Raw genomic sequence first — 24262 nt, forward strand, 5'->3', positions numbered from 1 at the left:
TTTCTTTGCATGAAATGCCAAGCCTTTGGTCCCTAATTAACTTGGTGAAGATGGACACCAGACACTCCAAGGCAAAGATCCAAAATGCACACAAGAGCTCTTAGCTTGACACATGGATGCATCAGTTGGTCGACGCTGATTGCACGTCTGTCCACCTCTTTCTTGCTTCTCCCCCATGGAAGCTTATTGACCTTCCCATGTAATGTTAGGGGTCGGGGGAGCAGAAGGGCAGAGAGGAGCTCTTGACCACAGGGCAACCTCAACGCTGCATCTCAGTGTAGGGAATCCAACCGATGTGAGCTGTTCTCAAGAGCCATTCCTGGCCACAGCACGTGCAATTTTCAAACCAGAGGCAGTTTTCACTTACTCCTCTGTTTCTCTGCCTGGACACTCAGCTTGCCGACCTGATTTATTGATGTATTTCCAGCGCCTGGCCCGGTGCCTGGCGTAAAGTGGCTCAATGTGATCACGTCTATTGAATAAATGAATGGAATGGGTAAAAACGGCAACGTCTCACAGTTGTCATATCATCCGTCAAAGTTAGAGTGATTTTTAAGGAGGTGTCAGGGAGAAAGAAAAAGCTTTCCCAACTGTGATGAGATCATTCACTCATTCAAGGAAAGAGCTCAGACAACACACCTGTTTCTCCGTCTGCCTCCTGGGGCCGTGGGGGCGGGCGCCGGTTGGCACAGCCTCGCGGCGTTATCCTCGTTCCTAAGTCAGCACTCATGGAGTCCAAATTCCCGACAGATACTCATCTTTGAGACTTGGGAACGAGGTATCAGAATTCCCCAAACCCTAATTACCCTGTATTTCTCCAAACACTGTAGTTATATGATTTCAATAATGATGGACCCTAATAAGCAGGTTAAACAGTTTTCTGTAAAAAAATAAAATCATATACGTGTAGCTTTTGATTATCATAAACTAATAGATTTTGATGATATTGCATATTTTAATAGTGTGTGGAAAGGATCTCTATCTGATGTAGACACTGGGTAACAGAAAACATGAAAAGAAGGGGCTATTAGCAAATGACAAATGCCAATTAAAAATCATTTTAACGTGGATGGACCTAGAGATTGTCATGCTAAGTGAAGTCAAGTCAGGGCACGACAGATACCATATGATACCACTTACACGTGGAATCCAAGATAACATGACACAGAGAAACTTATTTACAAAATAGGAAGAGACTCACAGACCAAGAGAATAGATTTATGGTTACCAAAGGGGAAAGATGAGATGGATAAATTAGGAGTTTGAGATCAACATATACACACTACTCTATGTAAAATAGATAAACAACAAGGACCTACGTATACCACAGGCAACTGTACTCGGTATTTTATAATAACCTATAATGGAAAAGTGTATCACTTGGTTGTATACCAGAAACTAATACTACTTTGTAAATCAACTATTCTTCTATTCGAAAAATAAATTATCAAAAAATTTAAAGATAATTCCACAAATATATGATACTTACAAGATTAATTGCTCCGTCTGACAGTCTTGAGCCTTTGCTTCATGACAAATATTCCAGTCGTAATAAAACTTCTTTCACCTGATGTTAGTCAGATAGTAAGGAGTCCAAAGCGTTACTCAGGTTGAGCAAGAGGAGAGTGCCAGTTGCTTTTTTAATTGTGATGAGATACATAGAACATGAAAGTCACCAGCTTAACCCTTTCTATGTGTATAACTCAGTGGCGTAAATTATATTCACATTGTTGTACAACCATCCCCCACTACCCATCTTCAGAACATTTTCGTCTTCCTGGACTGGAAACCTGTCCCCATTAAACACTCGCTCCCCATTCCCATAGCCCTGTTCTGGGTCCCCACCATTCTACTTTGTGTCTTCATGGATTTAACTCATCTAAAAGACGCTTGCTCCTTGGAAGAAAAGCTATGACCAACCTAGACAGCATAGTAAAAAGCAGAGACATTACTTTGCCAGCAAAGGTCCGTCTAGTCAAAGCTATGGTTTTCGCAGTAGTCATGTATGGATGTGAGAGTTGGACCATAAAGGAGGCTGAATGCTAAAGAATTGATGCTTTTGAACTGTGGTGTTGGAGAAGACTCTTGAGAGTCCCGTGGGCTACAAGGAGATCAAACCAGTCCATCCTAAAGAAAATCAGCCCTGGATATTCATTGGAAGGACTGATGCTAAAGCTAAAGCTCCAATACTTTGGCCACCTGATGTGAAGAACTGACTCCTTGGAAAAGCCCCTGATCCTGGGAAACATTGAAGGCAGGAGGAGAAGGGGACGACAGAGGATGAGATGGTTGGATGGCATCACTGACTCAATGGACATGAGCTAGAGCAAGCTCCGGGAGCTGGTGATGGACAGGGAGGCCTGGCGTGCTGCAGTCCATGGGGTTGAAAGGAGTCAGACACGACTGAGTGACTGAACTGACTGACTGACTGAGGAACCTCCTGTGTGTGGAATTTTCCCCTTTGTACAGGCGTATTTCACTTAGCATCGTATCCTCAAAGGTCGTTCACAAGGTCACCTTTCCCCAGCTTTTCCTCTCTTGTAGCTGCTTTCTAATCTCATAGTGTTGTGGTCAGAAAAGATGCTTGATATGATTTCAGTTTTCTTAAATTTGCCAAGGCTTGCTTCGTGGCCTCCATTGTGATCTGTTCTGGAGAATATCCCATGTGCACTTGAGAAGAATGTGCAGTGTGCTGCTTGGGGATAGAACACTACAGATATCACTTAAGTCCATCTGGCCCAATACGTCATTTAAGTCACCTGGCCTTATTGATTTTCTGTGTGGATGTTCAGTTCACTGATGTGAGTGGGATGTTAAAGTACCCCACTATTATTGTGTTACTGTTGATTTCTCCTTATATACTTAGGTGCTCCTGTGTTGGGTATATATATATTTACAATTATTCTATCTTTTTCTTGGATTGATCCCTTGATTATTACGCAGTGTCCTTCTCCGTCTTTTGTAACAGCCTTTATGTTAAAGCCTATTTTGTCTGATATGAGTATTGCTACTCCAGCATTCTTTCAATTTCAATCGTCAATGGAATGCCTGTTTCCGTCTCCATGAGGTCACTTTTTTAGTGGCTAAATTGCATCTGCTTCACAAAACCATAGCTTACAGTGAATATTCAAACAGTGAGACGTGGCACAAGGTATTATTGGGTGGGACTCAAATCACACGACACTGAGATCCCTGGGAAAGTTTAACAGCCTCACACAGAATCGCACTCTAAAATTACCAGTTTAAGGACTTGTTCATTCATTCCTTAGAACACCACTCACAGCATGTGTGTGAAGTGTCCTGTGTGTATAAACTCAATCATATTTACTTTATTCATGAGAATGACTCACCCTGGCAGAAACAGGGCCCTGGGCAGGCGCTTACAATGTGCCGCAGCCATAAGCCAGACTGGCTCCGTGGTGGCCGATTCTGGCCCCTGTGCTTCTGACCTGGTTCCCGAAAGTCAACCTTATCCTTCAGCTCCACATGAGAGCGCTTCCTGCCCTTGCTTTTTTTTTTTTTTTTTTTTCCTGTGAAAAGCAGAGTCCAACTACCATGCAATTTATTTCTGCATTGCAAAGCTGAGAAATATGAAAGCACCATGGGAAAAACACTGCTGTATTAATTTATGGTAGCAATTCTTGAGATAAAATACGGCACTAGAGTAATAGCTTTTATGACTGTGCAGTAAAAGTTAACAGAGCCAACAATGGCTTTCTGTTTAATTCTCTTCCAACTCTACAGACATAATTCTGCCTTCACCTGCATCACACTTTCCTGTGGTTTTCGCAGGGGACACACCTCCTCTTCCAAGAATCCCTGTACCTGCCAGGATGCATGGCCAGTGAAAGAAGAAGGATCCAGTAAACGGTCCAGTGGGAGTGGACTGGACTGAAGTAGGCATCAGGCTGGGTGTGCTCAGTGAGGTGACTTTCACCCCCTTCCTGCTTGACCACGGCAGCTGCCTGCTGTGAGAGCACTCTGATTTTCTGGCAAGCCTGGCAGTTACCCCAGGCTTTCACCATGCCCATAATGATGTTCTCTGTGGCCGTGAAAGGCAGCTCCTGCAGAACGCGCCGCTTGGTTACATTGGGGTATCCCACCAATCCTTCAGAAGTGTTCTGCAACATATTTAATACAGTATCTGCAGTGAGAAGGGCTTTCCTCATAGCTCAGTTGGTAAAGAATCCACCTGCAATGCAAGAAACCCCGGTTCGTTTCCTGGGTTGGGATGATCCCCTGGAGAAGGGATAGGCAACCCACTCCAGTATTCTTGGGCTTCTCTTGCAGCTCAGCTGGTAAAGAATCTGCCTGCAATGCGGGAGACCTGGGTTCGATCCCTGGGTTGGCAAGATCCCCTGGAGAAGAGACTGGCTACTCACTCCAGTACTCTTGCCTGGAGAATCCCAGGGACAGAGGAGCCTGGTGGGCTGTAATCCATGGGGTCACAAAGAGTCGGACATGACTGAGCAACTTTCACTTTCTGCAGTGAGAAACGCCTCAGCCAAACTGATTCGTCAGTTGGCACGGTCATCAGGTGTGCGTTCAAACTACAGCACAGACGCTGTCTGCAGGGGTTCCACGACGAGGGTCATCAGGAGACGGGCCAGGCTGCGGCGCTGCTCTGAGCGTGTAGGGTTCTGCTGAAAGTGTTGCATTTGAGCCAATCTGCTGTTTTTCAAAGGATTCCTGCAACTCCTTGAGGTTTGCCAGGAGTCGTATGTCGGTACAAATCCTGTGCACCGATGCCCCCAAGCGAGTCAGCACAAAGAGCACCTCAACATCTACTTTTCGTGCATAGGTCTCCCCCGTGAAGATGAAAACCCTCTTGAATCCTGCCTTTTCTGTCACCGTCTTGTCAAGCTGCTCTCCCTTTTGATCACCTCCCTCGGAGAGCTGCAGGGAGCTGGCCTGGGTGCCGGTGGTGCCCTTCACGCCTTGGAAGCACAGCTCATCCCGGACACGCTTCAGGTTCTGGAGATCCATGCCCAGATCCTGAATCCAGAGACAGCAACATTTCCCAACTGTGGTCAGCTGAGCAGGCTGGAAATGTGTGAAACCTAAGGTGGGAAGCTCGGCTCATTCCTTGGCAAAGTCGGCAAGCTGAGAGATCACCCTGGCAAGCTTTGGCAAAAGCAGGTCAAATGCATTTCTAAGAACAATGAGGTCTGTATTGTTTCCCACATAGCAGGGGGTGGAGCCAGGATGGATAATGCCAGCGGCTTTGGGGCAGCAGTGGGCAAACGTGTGCACGTGGACCATCAAAGCACGTGGTAACTGCTTCTCCTCCTCAGCTGCCATCTTGAAGTTGGGATTGTCCAGGTTAGATTTCACCTCCTGGATTTGTTCATCTGTGTTAGGTGAACCCAGTGTCTGCTCGGCCTCCGCCAGCCACAACCAGAGCTGCTGCCAGGTCTGAAGTTTGTACCTGTTACTAAACACGAAGCACATCTCTGGGCTGGAAAACAGGAGGCAAGCAATGAGCGGTAGCTGTCATGCCTGCAGGCTGCCTCCTGCCCACCACGGTTGCCCCTCTGCCGCCATCCCAAACTCTGCACCCTGCTGGAACTGCCTGCCCTTGCTTTTGACCTCATCAGTGAATTCCTTCCAGCCGGTAACCTCTTCATGTCGACTATTTGATTCTCCAAAGAGAATGCTTTTCCCTTTGTCTCCATGGGATTTCTTTGGAAGGAATGATGCTAAAGCTGAAACTCCAGTACTTTGGCCACCTCATCCGAAGAGTTGACTCATTGGAAAAGACTCTGATGCTGGGAGGGATTGGAGGCAGGAGGAGAAGGGGACGTCCGAGGATGAGATGGCTGGATGGCATCACCGGCTCGATGGACGTGAGTCTGAGTGAACTCTAGGAGTTGGTGATGGACAGGGAGGCCTGGCGTGCTGCGAATCACGGGGTCACAAAGAGTCGGACACGACTGAGCTACTGAACTGAACTGAACTGAAATTGTCTCCATGTATTGACTGGTTTTTCACACTATTTGGCATTGGCTAAAATGTAACTTTCCTGAGAAATTGTGGGAAGGAATTCCTGCCTGGAAACCCAATGGGCAGTGTCTCCCCCTGTGGCCTCAAGAAGCAGCTTCCGGTCATATGTTCTGAAGGTCAGGGAGCAGACAGGAAGAAGAGCCACGAGACTTTCTCCCCACACTGTTCTCCTGACAGAGAGGGAGAAGAAGAGAAGTGAAAGTTGCTCAGTCGTGTCCGATTCTTTGCGACCCCATGGACTGTGGCCCGCCAGGCTCCTATGTCTATGGGATTCTCCAGGCAAGAATACTGAAAGTGTGTAGCCATTCCCTTCTCCAGGGGATCGTCCCAACCCAGGGATTGAACCCAGGTCTCCTGCATTGCAGGCAGATTATTTACCGTCTGAACCACTCGGGAAGCCTGATGACAGAGAGGGAACCCCCACAAATGCCTGCATTCTCTCTTATGTGGTGTTGAAGAGATAAGGGTCCAGTCACTCTCCTAGCCTTTCAGGGGCAAAGGGCAATGAGATGTCAGAAGACTCAGCTGAATCCTGACTCTCTCCAGGGTGGATGGGCATGGCACGGATGAAAGGGACCACCTCGGGTGATAATTTGTTGTTGTTGTTGAGTCTCTCAGTTGTTTTCGACTTTCTTCAACCCCATGGACTACAGCACGCCAGGCTTCCCTGTCCTTCACTATCTCCCTCAGTTTGTTCAAACTCATGTCCATTAAGTTGCTGGTGCCATCCAAACATCTCACCCTCTGTCGTCCCCTTCTCTACCGCCTTCAATCTTTCCCAGCATCAGGGTCTTTTTCAGTAAGTCAGTTCTTCGCATCAGGTGGCCAAAGTATTGGAGCTTCATCTTCAGCATCAGTCCCTTCAATGAATATTCGGGACTGATTTCCTTTAGGATGGACTGGTTGGATCTCCTTGCAGTCCCAGGGACTCTCAAGAGTCTTCTCCAACACCACAGTTCAAAAGCATCAATTCTTCAGCATTCCGCCTCCTTTATGGTCCAGCTCTCACATCCATACATGACTACTGGAAAACCATAGCATTGACTAGATGGACCTTTGTTGGCAAAGTGATGCCTCTGCTTTTTAATACGCTGAGGCTTTTCCTCCAGGAAGCAAGCGTCTTCTAATTTCATGGCTGCTGTCACCCCTACAGTGACTTTGGAGCCCAAGAAAATACAGTCTGTCACTGTTTCCATCTTCTCCTCACCTATTTGCTGTGAATAATAGCGATCGCCCTATCCAACTTGCATAACCCTCCAAGCCACCCTATGAGGTGGTTCTATCATCTTCACTTTAGGGGTGAGGAAATCGAGGCCCAAGCAATTTGTCTAAGAATGCACAGCCATGCCACAAAAAAGCAGAGCCAAGACTTGAGCTAGTCCACCGGGCTCCAGAGCCTGCATTTGTAACTACTGTGCAAAAGTGCCTTTCAAAGAGCGGCCTGATGACTGGCCTGGGCAGGGAGCCAGTGGGACCGCCAGGACAGCCACCTCTCATCTCCTTCCACGAGTCTCACAATGTCCCACTGTAATTATTCCTGTCTGCAGATGAAGAGGCTGAGGCTTAGCATGGGTATGGACCTCACCCAAGGTTAAGGTAGAGGTCAGTGCTGGGGTCCCAGCTGAGCCCTCGGAGAGTCTGAACAACCTGCCTGTACCGTTCTTCCTCCAATTGCTGGGTGTTTTTATTGGATCGGCTCTATCTGAAGCACATAATGAAGTTGTCAAGAGAAGCAAGTTGCAAGGAGTTTATGACTTGCTTTTAAAATATAATCACACAGATGTAAGACACAGAAGTCTTCATGCTTGTGTGGGAGCCCTGAGATCCTCGAGGAGCTAGTGCCTCCCTGTGAGTGGCACTGCTGGGGCAATGCCAGGGAGAGGCTCACAGGCCCTCCATGGGTGCCAGACTTAGTGCCTTGGCGGCCCTGCCCTGGTCTAGGGATTTTGTCCCCAGGTTTGGGGGCCTGGGGACTCTTTCTGATGTAACATCACAATAACTGGCTTTAGAGTCAGTTTGGGGTTAGCCCCACCTTCTACTGAATCATGAACTGCGGGCATTGGGCTGGTAATCTGGTACCTCCACATCCCAGCGTTCGTCTCCTTGAAAGGAAGGGTACATTGGGGAGGATTCAGTGAGGTTCTATGAGTAAGGGGTTCCCTGTAAATGCTCTGTACAGGGGATTTTCTCCTTCAGGCTCTTGGGGATGAATGTGCACTGACCAAGCTCCCAACAGGCTCAGCCGTGGACCAGAACTGCAGCTAACTGGTTGACTGTGGGAAACAGAGTTGCCGTGGAAACGGTAACACGCAGGCCCGTGATCTTCCCTGCCTGGTGGCCACTGGGACCTCAGTTTCCCCCTGCGTGGAGTGGGAAGGCTACAGGAGCAGCCATGTGGGAAATGACCTTCAGAGCTAAATACACAAACACAGCCTTCTTTCTTTTTCTTTCTCCTTGTTTGCCCGCCATCCCCCACCCCCGATTCCCACCCCATTGGCAGGGATACGTGGGAAAGCCAAATAGGGTTGGTTCTAATGGTTAAAGCCGGGGAGCTAGTGAAGCCCAGGGCCCCTGCCTCCTCTGCAGGGGACAGGACCACTGGGACAGCACTGAGACCCACTGATAAAATGCTTAGTCCTTGGCGGTCCCTTCAAGAGACCATTCCTTCTCTCAAGTATAGTGGCTAGATCAGCAGTTAAGCCCCCAGTTCACTCAAAGTTCCAGTCCCAGCTCTTCTTAAATTAGCTGGGTGCTGCTGGGCAAATGCTTTTTGCATCTCTGAGCTTCAGCTCCTTCCTCTTGAATGGAGAGCCACAGCCTCCACCACCTGCCCTCAGCTTGGACCTATGCTCCCCTACCCTTCCAACAGTATTGCCTACTACCATTCAGCAGGGCTTCCCTAGTAGTTCAGATGGTAAAGCAATGCAGGAGCCCCAGCTTCAACCCCTGGGTCAGGAATATCCCTTAGAGAAAGAAACGGCAAACCCACTCCAGATTCTTACCTGCAGAATTCCGTGGAGAGAGGAGCCTGGTGGGCTACAGTCCATGGGGTTGCAAAGAGTCAGACATGACTGAGCAACTAACACACACTCACACACACGCACACACACACACACACACGGTTCCTTAGGTTGCTTTGCACATTCTAATAGACTTGGGATGCACTCAGATCTCTGTGACTGAGGCCAGGCCACACACTCATCTCACAGGAACCCTCCTCCCGAGCCCCTTACATTTCTAGACAGGGGAGGTGGCCCAGGCCACGCTCAAAGCGGACATCTTCATCATCTGGAGAGTCAAGCTGGCAGGCACATTTGTGAAAACACAACTCTGGCCACAGCAAAAAAAAAAAAAAAAAAATTCTCCACACCTGTACCCCCAATATTTTATTGACTTTTAATAGAAAAATTGGAGAGAAAACATTTTCCATGTTCTTTGTTTTCCTGACTGAGCTGCTGAAATATTTTTCAGGTAGATACTTCTGGGAAAGAGTTTAGTTGAGTGATATAAATTAGTACATTGAAATGTCATCTGAGCTTCCTGAAAGCAATTTTCCATGGTTTGTTCTTGCTTAGATTTTATTAAAGTAACATTGGTGGGGGGTTTTCCACTAATGATAAAAAAGGATGTACAGTCATGATAAAGTATCTGGATAGCACAAAGAAGAAAATGAAAACTACCCACAGTTCCCCTCAAAGACAACCACTGCCAATAGGCTGACGTTAACTCTTTCCAGGAATATCTATGTACGGGCATATATAGAGAAACATAAAAGAACTGGGTACAGTAACGGGCATATATAGAGAAACATAAAAGAACTGGGTACAGTAACGGGCATATATAGAGAAACATAAAAGAACTGGGTACAGTAACGGGCATATATAGAGAAACATAAAAGAACTGGGTACAGTAACGGGCATATATAGAGAAACATAAAAGAACTGGGTACAGTAACGGGCATATATAGAGAAACATAAAAGAACTGGGTACAGTAACGGGCATATATAGAGAAACATAAAAGAACTGGGTACAGTAACGGGCATATATAGAGAAACATAAAAGAACTGGGTACAGTAACGGGCATATATAGAGAAACATAAAAGAACTGGGTACAGTAACGGGCATATATAGAGAAACATAAAAGAACTGGGTACAGTAACGGGCATATATAGAGAAACATAAAAGAACTGGATACAGTAACGGGCATATATAGAGAAACATAAAAGAACTGGGTACAGTAACGGGCATATATAGAGAAACATAAAAGAACTGGATACAGTAACGGGCATATATAGAGAAACATAAAAGAACTGGGTACAGTAACGGGCATATATAGAGAAACATAAAAGAACTGGATACAGTAACGGGCATATATAGAGAAACATAAAAGAACTGGGTACAGTAACGGGCATATATAGAGAAACATAAAAGAACTGGATACAGTAACGGGCATATATAGAGAAACATAAAAGAACTGGGTACAGTAACGGGCATATATAGAGAAACATAAAAGAACTGGGTACAGTAACGGTGTTTTCATATATGGACACATGGTTCCTTTTATAAACTCCAGACTAAAATTGAATTTTAGTTTTCCAAAATATTTCATCTCATGTAAAACTCATTTTACTAAAATTTTATCAGTTTGATTAATAATATTTAGAATTTTTCAGAGACAAGATAACAAATTTTACATAATACATACTTTATCTAAACAGTTTTGTTTTTTTTTTAATGTGGGCTTGCACTGTATATTCTTGTGTGTAACTTGTTATTTTTTTTTTTAAGCTTTTTCCCATTTAAAAAGTAAGGGCATAAATAACATATGAATGTACAGTTCTGGGGACTTCCCTGGTGGACCACTAAGACCAGATGCAGCCAAATAAATAAATAATAAAGTAAAAATAAAATATCTAGAAAATGTACAGTTGTGTGAGAGTTGATCAGCACGTGTAGCCATGTAATTACCATTACAATCAGGATAAGGAATTTTGCCTGTCATTTGGTGGTCATCTAAAATATACCATCAAGCTTTCTGTCATTTGCAGGGCAATGATTTAACCAGTGTTTTTTGTTTTTTTTTTTTGCTGGTCATTGGAGGTTGTTTACAATTTTCCTCTTACTGATTTGGCAATCTGAAGGAATGGAATGAATGAATGAAAGCGAGTGAAATCTGGGATTCTCATTTTCCTGCCGCTCTACCAAGTGGTCTGGGCTTCTCCCTTCTCTGCTTGGAAAACTGCACATCCTGAGACCCAGCCCAGATGTTTCCCTCTGTGAAACCCTCGCGATGCCAGACGGAGAGCTGGTTCCCCCTCTTCTGTGTTCCCAGGACACTCCGTCACACACTCTAGAGGGCCAGCATTGTGATAATCGGTTTCTCTTCCCCGCTCCAGGCTGGGAGCTGGGCGAACGGTGAAGCTTGGCAGTCTCCTGTTCCCCACATCTAGGCCGCGCCTGGTTCAGCGTGCTCTGTAAACGTTCACGAGGTGAGTGAACATTTCACCCTGTGGACAGTTTCAGTATTGGGCTGATCTCTTAGGATGCAGGTACCTTCTGAGCACGGCCGCAATATGAATTCAGCTGGTAACCTGGGGAGAGCTGGATCCTTACCTCTGTTCCAGACCCAGGATCAGGGGGTGCAAATTCACATTTATATGGAGTCTTTCAAATATTTATTGAATGAACAAACACATGAATGAAAGGTGTGGTCATGGACCTCTTAGCACCTGTTCTTGGTAAGCTCACAACCGGAACTCAAGGAAACCACCTCGGAAGACTTCACACTTCCGCTCACCGCTCCCCCCTCCCCTCCGCGCCCCCACGCCTCGCCCCATGCAGCCTTTTCTCAACAGGGTACCCTGGTGGCTTAGACTTAGCCAAGCAGTGGCCAGCATCGCTTGGCAACAATGCCCAGACACTTCAGCTTGTGATCCAGGAGACAGATCTTGAGCGGCAAGCACCTGCTTTAATTTAAAGTACACTAATTAATATCTGTATCTGCAAAGTCTAGCACAGGACTTGGTGCATAGAAGGCATTTTTAAACGTTTGAGCAAGGATGACATATGGATATGAAAAGGATAACAATGTTTGAGAAAGATAAAAATGCCCGTCATTCGCTGAGTACTTCCCGAGTCAGGTGACTCGGTGGCTCCCTACAAATTCCGTTTCTTAGAACAGCCCTGGGGTGGGTCTGTATCATTCATTCCCCCATTCCCCGTTGCTCAGGCCCACACTGCGGGGAGAAGCGTCTGCTGGAAGTTGAAGTTGGAGGGTCTGGCTCCAAAGTCTGCCTTCTCGGCGCAGCGACCAGGAGCGTCCACATCACGCTGCCACCTCTGTCTCCCCGGGTCTGCAGGTGAAGCTCGGTAAGGGGCCTTGCGTTGAGACCGCGTCCTTCCGAGTGGTGCAAGGATTGGCTCCTGGGCGGCTCCGGAGGCCTGTCCGCAGGCTGCGAGCCGGTGACTTGCAGCGGGGCGCGCTCTACCATCAGGTGTGGATGCAGCGGTGACCTTCGCCGTCAGAACCTGACTCCAGTGGACGCTCGATGACGACTGTTGGTGAACCCCCGCGGCTGTCAGCGGAGATCTGGAGACAGCCCCAGGCGGAAGATCCTGCCCAGGACGCGGCACAGACCCGGGACCCGGGAGCCCAGAGCCTCGGCTCGGCAACAGCGCACCCACTTGGGCGGGGCTCGGGGCGGGGCTCGAAATCGGCCCACCCACCTGGGGTTGGGGGCGTGGCTCGGAGTGGGGCTTGGGGCGGGGTCTGGGGCGGGGTTTGGGGCGTGGCTCCGGTCAGACCCAGCTAGTCTGAGCTCGAGAGGCCAGCCCCCGCCACTGAGGAGGTGGTGGCACTTGCGCACTCCGCCGCCCCCGCGCGCCTCTCCCGGGCTGGGGGACGGGGCGGGGCGTGCCGGCGGCGCTCGGCGCTGACGCTGCGCCGACGCGCCCGACGTCGGGCACGTTGACGCCGGCGACGCGCCGCCGGGCCCGCTCCTCCTGCGCTCCGCCAGTGTCCGGCCGCGGGCCGGCCTCAGTGACTGGGGGCGGCGGGCCCGGGGCCGCGGGGCGCGGGGCGCGGGGCGCGGGGCGGGCGGCGGGCGGCGGGCTGCCTTCGTCGGGCCCGGAGCTCGCCTGGAGCGAGCAGCCGCCCGCGGAACGTCCTCGCCCGCTCCCGCCGGCGAGCAAGGTAAGGCAGCGGGGCACCGAGGCAGGGTCGGTGCGGAGCGGGGCCCCGGGCGGCGCACGGCTGCTTAGTGTCAGCGCCCCCGGGAGCGGGGGGCGCGGCCCGGGGGGACCCCCGGCGGACGGGCTCGCGGGGCAGTGCGCCGCCCCCCCCCCCCACCTCCCTGACCCCGGCGCCAGGTGACCCAGCGCTGGGCGCAGGGACGAGGACTCGGGGCCAGGCCGGGCTCCGTGGAGACCGGTCCCCTGCGCCCTGGGGTCCCCGCTGCTGCCGCACCGGGGCGCGGGTGCGAGCCGGGTAGAGGCGTCGTTCTCGTCCGGTGCGCGGTGCGCGGCTGGGCATCTCTGTCCCGGAGGTCCGCCGACCCCGGAGCACCGCCCCTCGCCCCGTCATTACATTTGAGACAGAGGAGCCTCTGGTAGTCTCACCCTTCACTTTTCCTCCATTCCTATTTATCCATCTCGACCCGCTATATTTCCATTGTGGAATATTTTGGGGGGGAGGGAGTAGGGTGGTGGGGGGAGAGGCTGTGACCTTACATAAGTGAGGTTGACTGACCAACCAGCGGAGTCTTTGCAAATGCACCTCTCGCAGTCCGTAACGAGCCTAGTTCCCGTTTAGCGCTCACCAAATCCAGCCCAAGAATCCGGGGAGCTAGTCGGTCCTTCCCCGGAGCTGACTGTACACATTCCTGTAAGATGCCTGATGGGTTTTGTACTTGTCAGTTTTACTGACTGTATGCTCCTTCTGTGCTTTTTCCTGAAACATGATTGGGTGGCACGTGTTTTGACTTTCTACCTCCCTCGCCGCTCCCCGCCCCACCCCCCCCCCCAACCGGGAAATAAGAAAGGAGGAAAAAAAAAAGGGGGGGGTTACAGAAGCACGCTTGTTTCTCAACAATCAGAAAGTACGGCTTTGCAAACAAAATGCCACAAGGGTTGTCCCTTATGTGAGGGGTAGTCTTTTTGGTCTTTACCCACCCCTTCACTGATGATCGTCAGTATTCATGTCTTCATCTTGGGTGTGCCTTGCACTTCGGATAGGCCTGTGTGTATTTTCCCAGCGTACTTCTCTCTACAGAGCCTAACAGTCAGATCTGGAAATAGTAAGGCCTTTCATTTATCAGCTCCAGATAGCTAGAAAGTTGCAGCTTTGTAGAAGCCTTTATTTAGAAGCGCCCCATGACGGTGGTCCGGGTCTTTTGTTTCCAAGATGATGTGCGAGGTGATGCCGACCATCAGTGAAGCCGAAGGCCCCCCGGGAGGAAGCGGGAGCCAAGGGTCCAGCTCCCCTTCGCAGCCGGATGCGGACTCACATTTTGAACAGTTGATGGTGTCCATGCTGGAAGAGAGGGACCGTCTTCTCGACACGCTGAGAGAGACCCAAGAAACGCTGGCATTAACCCAGGGGAAACTGCATGAGGTTGGTCACGAAAGAGATTCCTTGCAGAGGCAGCTCAATACTGCGCTTCCACAGGTATGGATGACTTTCCCCTGCAGGTTTTTGTCTAAATGCTTTTTTTGGGGGGGCATGCTGCTATTTTAGATGTGTATTTTGCCATCATCACTTGCTTAGCGGTGGTTCTGTTATTTGTAAGTCACATACAGATAGAGTTCCTGGGGGATTAAACGTCTTAGCTAGAGCAAACTCGTGTACTGTCGAGTCCTGTGAAGACACCTTATCGGTCCTGTTCATCTCTTTGGGGGGTCAGCAGAAGGAGCCGCCTAGATTTGGAGAAGCGCTGCAGAGTTTTGGAAAAAAGGGCCACCAAGTAACGAGTCTCTGCCTTCTGCTTTGTTGCCGTAAGCCTTTCCCCTCCTAATCGTGTGACTCTGTGGGTTGCATCACGGATTTCCAGTTTCCTAATGCAGTGTCCTGGACAAATGGAATGGATCTCCCAGGAAGAATATATTTATAGTCTGCCTTTCTCAGCAGCCAGGTGCTTTGTAAGTCAAGTTTGTTTCAGAGGATAGAAGGTGGGTTCCTTCGGCACTTTCTCTTTAGCAGCTGAAGATTATAAAGTTCACAGTCACAACAAGGTTTTTCATCTAAGGGTATTGCGTTTAGAGCCGTGTCTCCAGGCCTTTTCTTGCGGTGCCGAGTGAGGATCTGATGATAGGTGCAGGGAGGTGTCAGCTGAAGACTGTGAGGTGGGTGGCGCAGTGTAGCGGGAGCCGTGAAGTTTCCTCGGGTGTTTATGGCTGCGGAGGCGCCGTTTGGCTTACTCATGATAGGCGCCTTTATGGTGCCGTCAGATAGACCTGAATAAGCGTGCGTGCATTCTCTCGTGATGGGTCTGTGGTGGTAAATTAGTAAATGAATAATTACTAGCCTTAATGCATTTCTTGGCTTTCGTCAAGTCTCCTGAAAGATTGATAAGCCAAACATGTGGACTTCCTCTTTAGCAACAGGAATTTTATGGCAGTGCTATGACGTTCCTTCTCTGTCAGACATGAGAATCATGGAAGTGTTTTTCCCATTTGAGTCTTGTAAATTACCAGGTTTGTTTGGGTCCAGTGTTATCACCAGTAACACTGTCTCTAGGAGATCGTGAAGGACTGGTGTGCTGCAGCCCACGGGGTCACAAAGAGCTGGACACGACTTAGACTTGAACAGCCGCCGCCGCCACCACCACGGGCCTCGAAGGATTGCCCAGGTTGTGCTTTACTGGGCTTTCGTTGTAGTGTTTGTAAATCTTTTCAGTACTTGGGCATTTTTCTTTTGTTTTTTCATAATTGTATTTGTCTTGTAATTTGAGGTGCAGCCGCGGACGTCTAGTTTTTTGAGGGATAAACACAGGGATGAAACAGGGAAGGGCTGTGAGTTTTGTCGAGTCCAGTCTCTCGCAGTGGAGCTTGTCACACCAGCAGGGGGACAGTTGCTCAGCTGCTCCGTTGTGTAGCCTGGAAATGCCTTGTTGAGTGAAGAATGCGATGACGTCACCGCTCACCTACTGAGCGCCTGAGTCCAACGTTTTAGAAACATGGGAACCGACAAGTAAGCCTTACTTGGAACCTTCCCTTTCTTGGCATCTGTAGTCTGTTTGGTGGCTAATTGTGTGACCAGGTAGGCGTGTGAATTAACTCCTGCCAGATTATGTAGGAAGTAACAATGTACTTAAAAAAAAAAAACACTTTACTGTAACAGAACATAGGTCAGAAAAATTCACACATCTTAAGTGTACATTGCAGTGAATTTTTCACCCAGTGAACACACTCTTGTAATTACTGCCTGGACCGAGAAAAGAACGTTCTCAGGCTTCCCAGGAGCCCCTCCCACCCGCTCCCAGGATCTCTCCCAGAGCTAACCGGAGTCTTTTCATCATTGATTAATTTGATGTTCTTAACTTTATGTATGTGAAAGTAATGTGTACATTTATTTCCTGACTTTCATTCAGCGTCATCTTTGCGAGCTCTGTCCGTGCAGGTTTGTCTGTTCCCATCTGCTATGTAACCCAGTGTATGAATGTCCCATCGGGCTTCCCAGACAGCTCGGTGGTAAAGAACCCACCTGCCAATCCAGGAGTCGCAGGTTTGACCCCTAGGTTGGGAAAATTTCCTGGAGTAGGAAATGGCAACCCGCTCCAGTATTCTAGCCTGGAAAATTCCATGGAGAGAGGAGCCTGGTGGGCGGTATAGTCCACGGGGTCGCAGAGAGGTGGACACGACTGAGCACATGCATGAGTGTACCGTAATGTACTCTTCCTGTTGCTCGTGGCATCTGAGTCGTTTCTAGGCTTCACAGATGCTGCCCTGAGTGTTCTCCCTTGCTGTTTGGTGTGGATGTGAATGCGTTTCTGTTGGGTGTGTTCAAAGGCGTAGCACTGCCAGGGGATGGAGTATGTTCTACCCAAGGTGGTTGTCCCGCCCGCCCCCCGTGCCCCCGCCCCCGCCCCGGGTGAGCCTCCGGTGGCTCTGCCCCTTGCTGTCTTTGGTTCTGGCTGTAGCTGTCTGGGGGTGTTGGAACAGTTGCAGCTCCGTGGGGTGGGACCTTGCCACTCCCTGTCCATCCCCGCACCGCCCGCCCCCAAGCAGGCAGAGCCGCTGCTTCTCTGTGGGCGTTTGGTGCCATGTGCATACCTTTTTTGATGAAATAATTGCCTTTTGCCCATTTTTCAGTTGGATTGTCTGTTTTGTTTCTTGTTGAATTTAGGAGTTCTTTTTATATACTCTGAGTACTTGTATGGCAGTTTTTTGTTGTTTTTTTTTACTTTCTTGAGTGTGTTTGCCTTTATTCTCTCTTAGTGGTGTCCTTTAAAAAATATGGCTTACTTTAATGTATCCGAGGTGACCAGTCTTTTCAGTAATCTTTAATGCACTTGTGGCCGTTGAAAGATATTAACATGAAGCTGTATGAAGATACCACCTTGTAAAAGCTCTATTGTTTATCTTTTACGGTTGGATCTGTAATCCATCCGAAGTTGGTTTTTGTTTGGCTGGTTGTTGGTGTGAGATAGGGGCCTTGATTCCTCTTTTGATCTTCTAAGATATGGGTGTCCAGTTGTAAATTTTCTTTTTTAAACTATCCTTTCCCCAGTGTCATCTCTGTTGTAAATCAAGTGACTGTAAGCGTGTGGGTCTGTTTCTGGACTCCCCTCTGCTTCATTCATCTTGTTGTCTCTTTTGCACAAACGCCACACTGCCTAAATTACTGTTGACTTAGTATTCATATCTGGTGATTTATATCCTACAGCTGAGTCCTTAATCAGTATTACCTTGGCTAATCTTGACCCTTTGCATTTTCAGATAAGTTTAGAATCTACTTGGCCGTCTTTCCCCAGAAAATGCTGGGATTTTAGTTAAGGTTGAATTTAATTTGTTGACCAGTGTGGGGAGAAATGACATCTTTTTAATGTCGTTCTTATAATCCATGAACACAATACATATGGCTCTCCATTTTTTTAGATCTTTATCTTAAAAGTTTATAGTTTGCTGTATGTCTTGCACATGTTTAATTAGATATATGTTCAATGCCATTATAAATGACTAATATGTAGAGATAGAATTGATTTTTCTGTATTCACTTGCTGAATCCATTTATTTCAAATAATTGTTGTATTTTTTTATCTGTACACAATTATGTCTGCAAATAAGTGCTTTGTTTTTCCCCTTTCTAACGGTGATAACCCTTCTCTTTTTCTTGCCTTATTGTACTGACTAGGATCTCCAGTACAGTGGTGAGCAGAAGTAGGCTAAGTATCCTTGTCTCTTTCCCATTATCAGAGGAAAAGCTTTCAGTATTTCACCATCACATATGGTATTAGCTTTTTGGTAGATATTTTTATCAAAATATGTAAATTCTCCTGTTGGTTTGATAAGAGTTTTTTTTTTTAGTCATGAACTAAAATTATTACATTACATTTTCTTAAGTTTATTTTTCTGCAGATTTTGAAACAGTCAGATGATTTTTCTTTTATGTGGTGATTTAACTTTAAAAAATTTTTGTGATTCTAAAACAATCCCAACCTGATCTTGGTGTATTCTCCTTGTTGTTGGACTTTTTGTTAGTGTTTTATTTATAATTATTTCATCTGTACTCAGAGTCTGTAATTTTACTTTCTTGTACTTCTCTTCCTTGTTGGTTTTAGTATCAAGGTTATGCTAGTCTTATAAAACAAGGTGGAGAGTGTTCCTTGTTTACCCCCAGAGTTCCTGTGAGATTGCTGTTTTCTTTCCTAGATTTTTGGAAGAATTGGTTGGAAAACCAGTTGGTTTCATTGTCAGGAGGCTTTTAATTTCAGATTTAACTTTTTTCATGCAAACAAAATTTTCTGACTTTGGGTGTCTTCTTGGGTCTGTTTAGGTAAAGCGTTTCGCCCCTGCTGGGAATTTACTGAGGCGAGCAGACTCTCCAGTTAGTAAGTGGACTGTGGTTCATAACATCTTTCTTATCTGCAAGATGTGTTGGCGCCCCTTTTAAAAATCCCTGATGCTGGTGATTTGTGCGTTGTCTCTTTTTCTTACTCAGTCTGTCTGGTTTCATCAGTTTTATCAGTCCTTTCGAAGAGCCAGCTTTCGGCTCTGTTCTTAGAAGCTTCATGTGTGTTTTCTGTTTCTGCATTTTCTGCTCCTTTTTCTTTCATCTGCCTTGTGCTTCGTTTGCTTTCCTTTTTTTCTGGTTTTTGGGGATAGAGGCTTAATTGATTTTTAGCCTTCCTTCTTTTCCAGTATTTGTGTTTAAGGTTTTAAGTTACTGTCTAAACACAATTCACTGCATCCCGCAAATCTGAATAAGCCAAATTTTCATTATCTTTCATGTAAAAGTATTTTCTAATTTTCATTGTGTTTTTTAAAATTATTATTCATGAAGTTCTTAAAGAAGTATGTCATTTAACTTCCCAGTGTTGGGGAGGTTTTTCTAGTGACCCTTTCTTAATTTCTGGCCTAGTTCCATGAAGAGCCCCATCATCATCTTTTTGGGCTACTGTCTTAAATACTGTGGACTAGCTTGTGAACAACAGAAAGTTGCTTCTTGTAGTCCTGGAGGCGGGGGAGTCCCAAGATCAAGGTGCCAGCAGGCGCCACGTCTGCTGAAGCCTGTTTCCTGGGTTCTAGACTGCCCGCTTCTCCCTGTCCTCAGCACGGTAGCCCGTTCCCTCCTGCCCTGATGCTCTCCCAGAGTCCCTGCCTCCTAGTATCATCACTGCGTGCGGGGTGAAGTTTGAGGGTACATAAACTGTCAGCCCATTGCAATCCATAAGAGTTATTCCAGTAATAATCCCTGTGTTATTTCAGTCCTTTGAAATAATTCGAGCTTTCCTAATGGCCCAATATATATTCATTTTGTTATGTGTTCCTTGGGCACTTGAAAATAACGTGTATCAGTGGGAATGCAGTGGCCCATGTTGTATTAATTAATCAGGTTTGTTAATCATGTAATTCAGATTCTGGTAGCCACGCTGAATCAAGCAGAAATAGGTGAAATTAACTATAATAAATTTTATTTAACACACCCAAAATATTACCATTCCAGTGTGTAATCAGCATGATAAAACCTAATGAAACATTTTGCATTCTTTTTCCACACTAAGTCTTCAAAATCCAGTGTGTGTTTCAGGCTTGCAGCACATCTCACTGTGGAGCCAGCCGCGTTTCAGGTGCTTCGTGGCTGCAGGTGACTGCACCCCGGGGGCCTCGTTCCTAGATGTGTCTTTACCGTCTCCCAGTGCGCTGATGAGCTTGGCTGCTACCCCTTTTCTACTTCAGCCGGTCTTGTGTGTTGACATTGCGAGGTCATGTTACTGGGCAGATTCACATTTAGGCTCCCCGTCTTCTTCTAGGCTGGACTGGAAGCAGCATGAGGCGCCCTTTTCTCGCCAGCAGCGCTTCCTCCGTCAGGCGCTGTTTGGCAGTGAGGCTGCCGCGTGGGTTTCTGCCCGTGTCGGCCTGGGTGCCTTTGCATAATGTGTGCATCGTGTCTGGTTTTCCCTTTAATCAGCTTGGCGCTGCTGATCTTTTAGTGAGAGTGCTGCCCTGTTTGTAGCTGTGATATTTCCGGCTGCAGATGCCTTGTCCGAGTTCTGTCTGTCCCGCCTCCTCTCTGCCCTGCCCTCTTGCCTTCTTCAGGAGCGTGCAGCGCTCTCCTAGCTGCGCCCCTCTGTCAGCTTGTGGGTGTGCATTCGCGCACACAGCGTGCGTTCCACGTTCAAGTCTAACTTCCTCCCTGACAGGACTGTTTCCTCCTTGTCTCTGTTATCCTGTAAAATTTTAGAGACGTTTTTGACATTATCGTCGTTTTGTAGAGTCAATATTTACCCTCACAGTTAACCTCATTGTTGGTCTTCACTTGCTTTTTATATTTCCGTCAGAGACTACTTTTCTCTTTCCCAAAGAACTGCCTTCATATTTTTTTAGTTCACGTCTGTGGGCGATGAGTTGTCTCGTTTCCATTTGCCCTAAAAGTCTGTATTTTGCTTTCACTTTCGAAGAGTGGTTTAGTTGGGTGTAGAACTCCAGGTTGCTGGCTGTTTGTTTCGCAGCATTTTACAGATGCCACTCCATTATCTTCTGACTTCCTTGTTCTTGAAAAGTCAGCTCTCAGTGTTGTTGTGCCATTAAAAGCCACACCTTTTTTCCTCTCAGCGCTTTGACATTTTCTTTTTGCCTTAGGCACCCGCAGAGCTGCTGAAACCAATGTGTGGTTTTCATTTTTGAGTCAATGGTCTGATTCTGGAACCAATTCTTGCCACTGTCCCTGTCAGTCAGTTCAGTCGCTCGGTGTCTGACCCGTTGCGACCCCATGGACTGCAGCACGCCAGGCTTCCCTGTCCTTCACCATCTCCCGGAGCTTGCTCAAGCTCATGTCCATCGAGTTGGTGATGCCATCCAGGCATCTCATCTTCTCCTCCTTCCCTTCTCCTCCTGCCTTCGATCTTCCCCAGCATCAGGGTCTTTTCCAGTGAGTCAGCTCTTTGCATCAGGTGGCCAAAGTATTGGAACTTCAGCATCAGTCCTTCCGATGAATATTCAGGACTGATTTCCTTTAGGATGGACTAGTCGGATCTCCTTGCCGTCCAGGGGACTCTCAAGAGTCTTCTCCAACACCACAGTTCAGAAGCATCAATTCTTCAGTACTCAGCTTTCTTTATAGTCCGACTCTCACATCCACACACGGCTACTGGAAACCCCGTAGCTTTGACCGAATGGGCCTGTGTCAGCAAAGCAGCATCTCTGCTGTTTCGCGTGCCATCTAGGTTTGTCACGGCTTTCCTTCCGAGGAGCGAGCATCTTTCGATTTCACCGTCTGCAGTGATTTTGGAGCCCAAGAAGATAAAGTCTGTCACTGTTCCGTTGTTTTCCCATTTATTTGCCATGAAGTGATAGGAGCGGATGCCATCATCTTCATTTTTTGAAATGCTGAGTTTTATGCCAGCTTTTTCACTCTCCTCTTTCACTTTCATTCAGAGGCTCTTTAGTTTCAGTCCCTGCAGGCACTTCTTATTCCCCTTTCTGTCTTATTCCCCTTTCTCTCCACTGTGAGGGGCCCCATTTATAGCTTTTAACAACATAGTTTAACAACCGGCTCCTTCGATACATTCTGTACTTTTTTCCCTCTTTTTTTTTACCTGATCCATCCTTCAGTTCACTGACCCTCTCTTCAGCTGTGTCCAGTTTGCTGTTAAGCCCAGAGGCTGAGTTCTTAAATTCAGTACCTGTTACTGTGAAGTTCTAGAGTCGTTTTGATTCTCAGAAATGTTTCCTTCGGTCAGGTACATTTTTGAGCAGGTGACTGAGTTCTTAAATTCAGTACCTGTTATTGTAAAGTCCTAGAGTCGGTTTTGATTCTCAGAAATGTCTCCTTTTGTCAGGTATGTTTTTGAGCAGGTGATGTTTGCATCTGACGCCTCCAGCACAGCTCTGACATGCCGACACACCTCTGACACTCCTGGATCTGACTCAGTTCTTTTTCTCTTGGTCCTGTTTATTGTCACACCCTTTTTTGATTTTTGGTTGCATGTTGGACATTATGTTTGGAGAACCCTAGACGTTCTGAGTGATGCTGTATTCTCTAGTTTGCTCTGACACAGATCTCCAGGGGGGGTCAGAGCTCTCTGTTCACTCAGGGCCTGAGTGACTTGAGGCTGGGGGGTCCTTGAAAGCTCAGTCTCAGCAGCCTTCACCCACCTCCTCCCACCCCCCCAAGCCCCTGGGAGGAACCCTCCAGCGGCTCTGTCTGGAGGCTGGAGTGCCTCCCAGGGACCCCCCTTCTCACCAGGTCCTGAAGCCGCTGCCTCCTGAACACCACGAGGTGACTGATGCTCAGCGCTCAGCCGGTTTGGGCAGAGTGTTGGGCACGTGTTCCATGCCTCTCTTTTTCTTGGGGAGCTTGGTCTCTAACGTCCAGCCCGAGTTGTCAGGCCTGCGCTCGAATTTTTGTCTTCCCAGCCCGGGGAGCCGCCCAGAGCTGTGTTAGCCAGTCCCTCTGCTGGACTTGCCCCCGGCCTCTGCCCCCAGAGTGGCTGTGCTCAGAGCCCTGAGGGAAGGCGCGACCCTCTCAGTCTCGCTGCTTCCCTTGTTTGGAATCTTAGGTTGTGGCTGCCTGAGGACCTCTTTTAAACTGTATTTAGCTTTTCTAGCTCTTGGTAGGCTGACCTAAAGCTGTTTGTGTCTGTGACTGGAAGTGGGGATGCCCTGGGTGTCTTCTTTCGTCTGAAGCCACATTTGAGGGAGTGTGAGTGATAGTTGCTCAGTCATGCCTGATACTTTGCAACCCCATGGACTGTAGCCTGCCAGGCTCCTCTGTTCACGGAATTCTCCAGGCAAGATTGGAGAACCCACTGGAGAGGGTTGCCATTTCCTTCTCCAGGGGGTCCTCCTGACCCAGGGATCCTGCATTGCAGGGGAGTCTTTCCCATCTGAGCCGCCAGGGGAAGCCGCATGGAGCCGTCACAGTGATACAGGAGAAGACAAGAGCCGGGGTCCTGGCCTGGCATCCAGGGTGGTGCTTCTACTCAGAGTCCCCAGCTCGCCCGGGCTGTTTCAGTGTTGCTTGAACTTGGGAAGAAGGTGGAGCCCGCGGCCACGCCGCCTGGGAACAGAGGGTCCAGTCCCCCTCTTCCTCCGCCCCTGCCGGCCCAGGCGGCCTTGCGATGACGCTGCTGGCGGTGGAGAAGGAGGCTGAGGAGGGAGGGGTTCTGGGACTCTGTGACGTGGTCACACGCGGGTTTTCTTTTTCATTTTGAAAAAAGTGACTGCTTTTAGTGTCCCCTCCAGTTTCACTTGAAGGTTGAAAATGAAGATTGTATTCTCAAAGTTGAGCGCAGTGATTTTACAGTCTTTTTGAGAGCAACAGTTGAGGTTTTAAAAAGACGTCTCAGAGAACCCCAGTAGATGAAGCCAGGAGGAGAGAGAGTGCTCGGGGCCCACTGCGGGCGGGAGCCCGGGCTGTGCTCTGTCTCTCCCAGAGGCTGGGATCGCTGGGACGGGCGGATCCAGCACCCCAGCACCCTGGGGACCGAGTCCTCCAGTGACTGCAGAGGCCGGGCTGGGCCAGGAGCAGGGCAGACTGTGCCCGCTGAGTGGAGAGCCGCCAGGGTAGGAGGGGGCCCGGAGAGGGGGTGGGCGCCTCGGG

At 48.3% G+C, this 24262-nt stretch overlaps 1 protein-coding gene and 1 pseudogene across 4 annotated transcripts in view; one reads left to right on the top strand and one right to left on the bottom strand.

Annotated features, from left to right (window-relative positions):
- Positions 1-3738: 3738 nt before the first annotated feature.
- On the bottom strand, positions 3739-12494 carry LOC138426682 (adenylosuccinate lyase-like; annotated as a pseudogene).
- A 469-nt stretch (positions 12495-12963) lies between these two features.
- Positions 12964-24262, top strand: part of PPFIA1 (PTPRF interacting protein alpha 1) — an 80286-nt gene continuing 68987 nt past the window's right edge. For all 4 annotated transcript variants that reach the window (XM_069566434.1, XM_069566435.1, XM_069566436.1 and 1 more), the window contains exons 1-2: positions 12964-13195; positions 14405-14668. In XM_069566434.1, the coding sequence (XP_069422535.1) occupies positions 14405-14668 (264 nt within the window). In that variant the 5' untranslated portion in view covers positions 12964-13195. The remainder of the gene's footprint in view (positions 13196-14404; positions 14669-24262) is intronic.

Source organism: Ovis canadensis, chromosome 21, assembly GCF_042477335.2.
Source record: "Ovis canadensis isolate MfBH-ARS-UI-01 breed Bighorn chromosome 21, ARS-UI_OviCan_v2, whole genome shotgun sequence".
Lineage (NCBI taxonomy): Eukaryota > Metazoa > Chordata > Mammalia > Artiodactyla > Bovidae > Ovis > Ovis canadensis.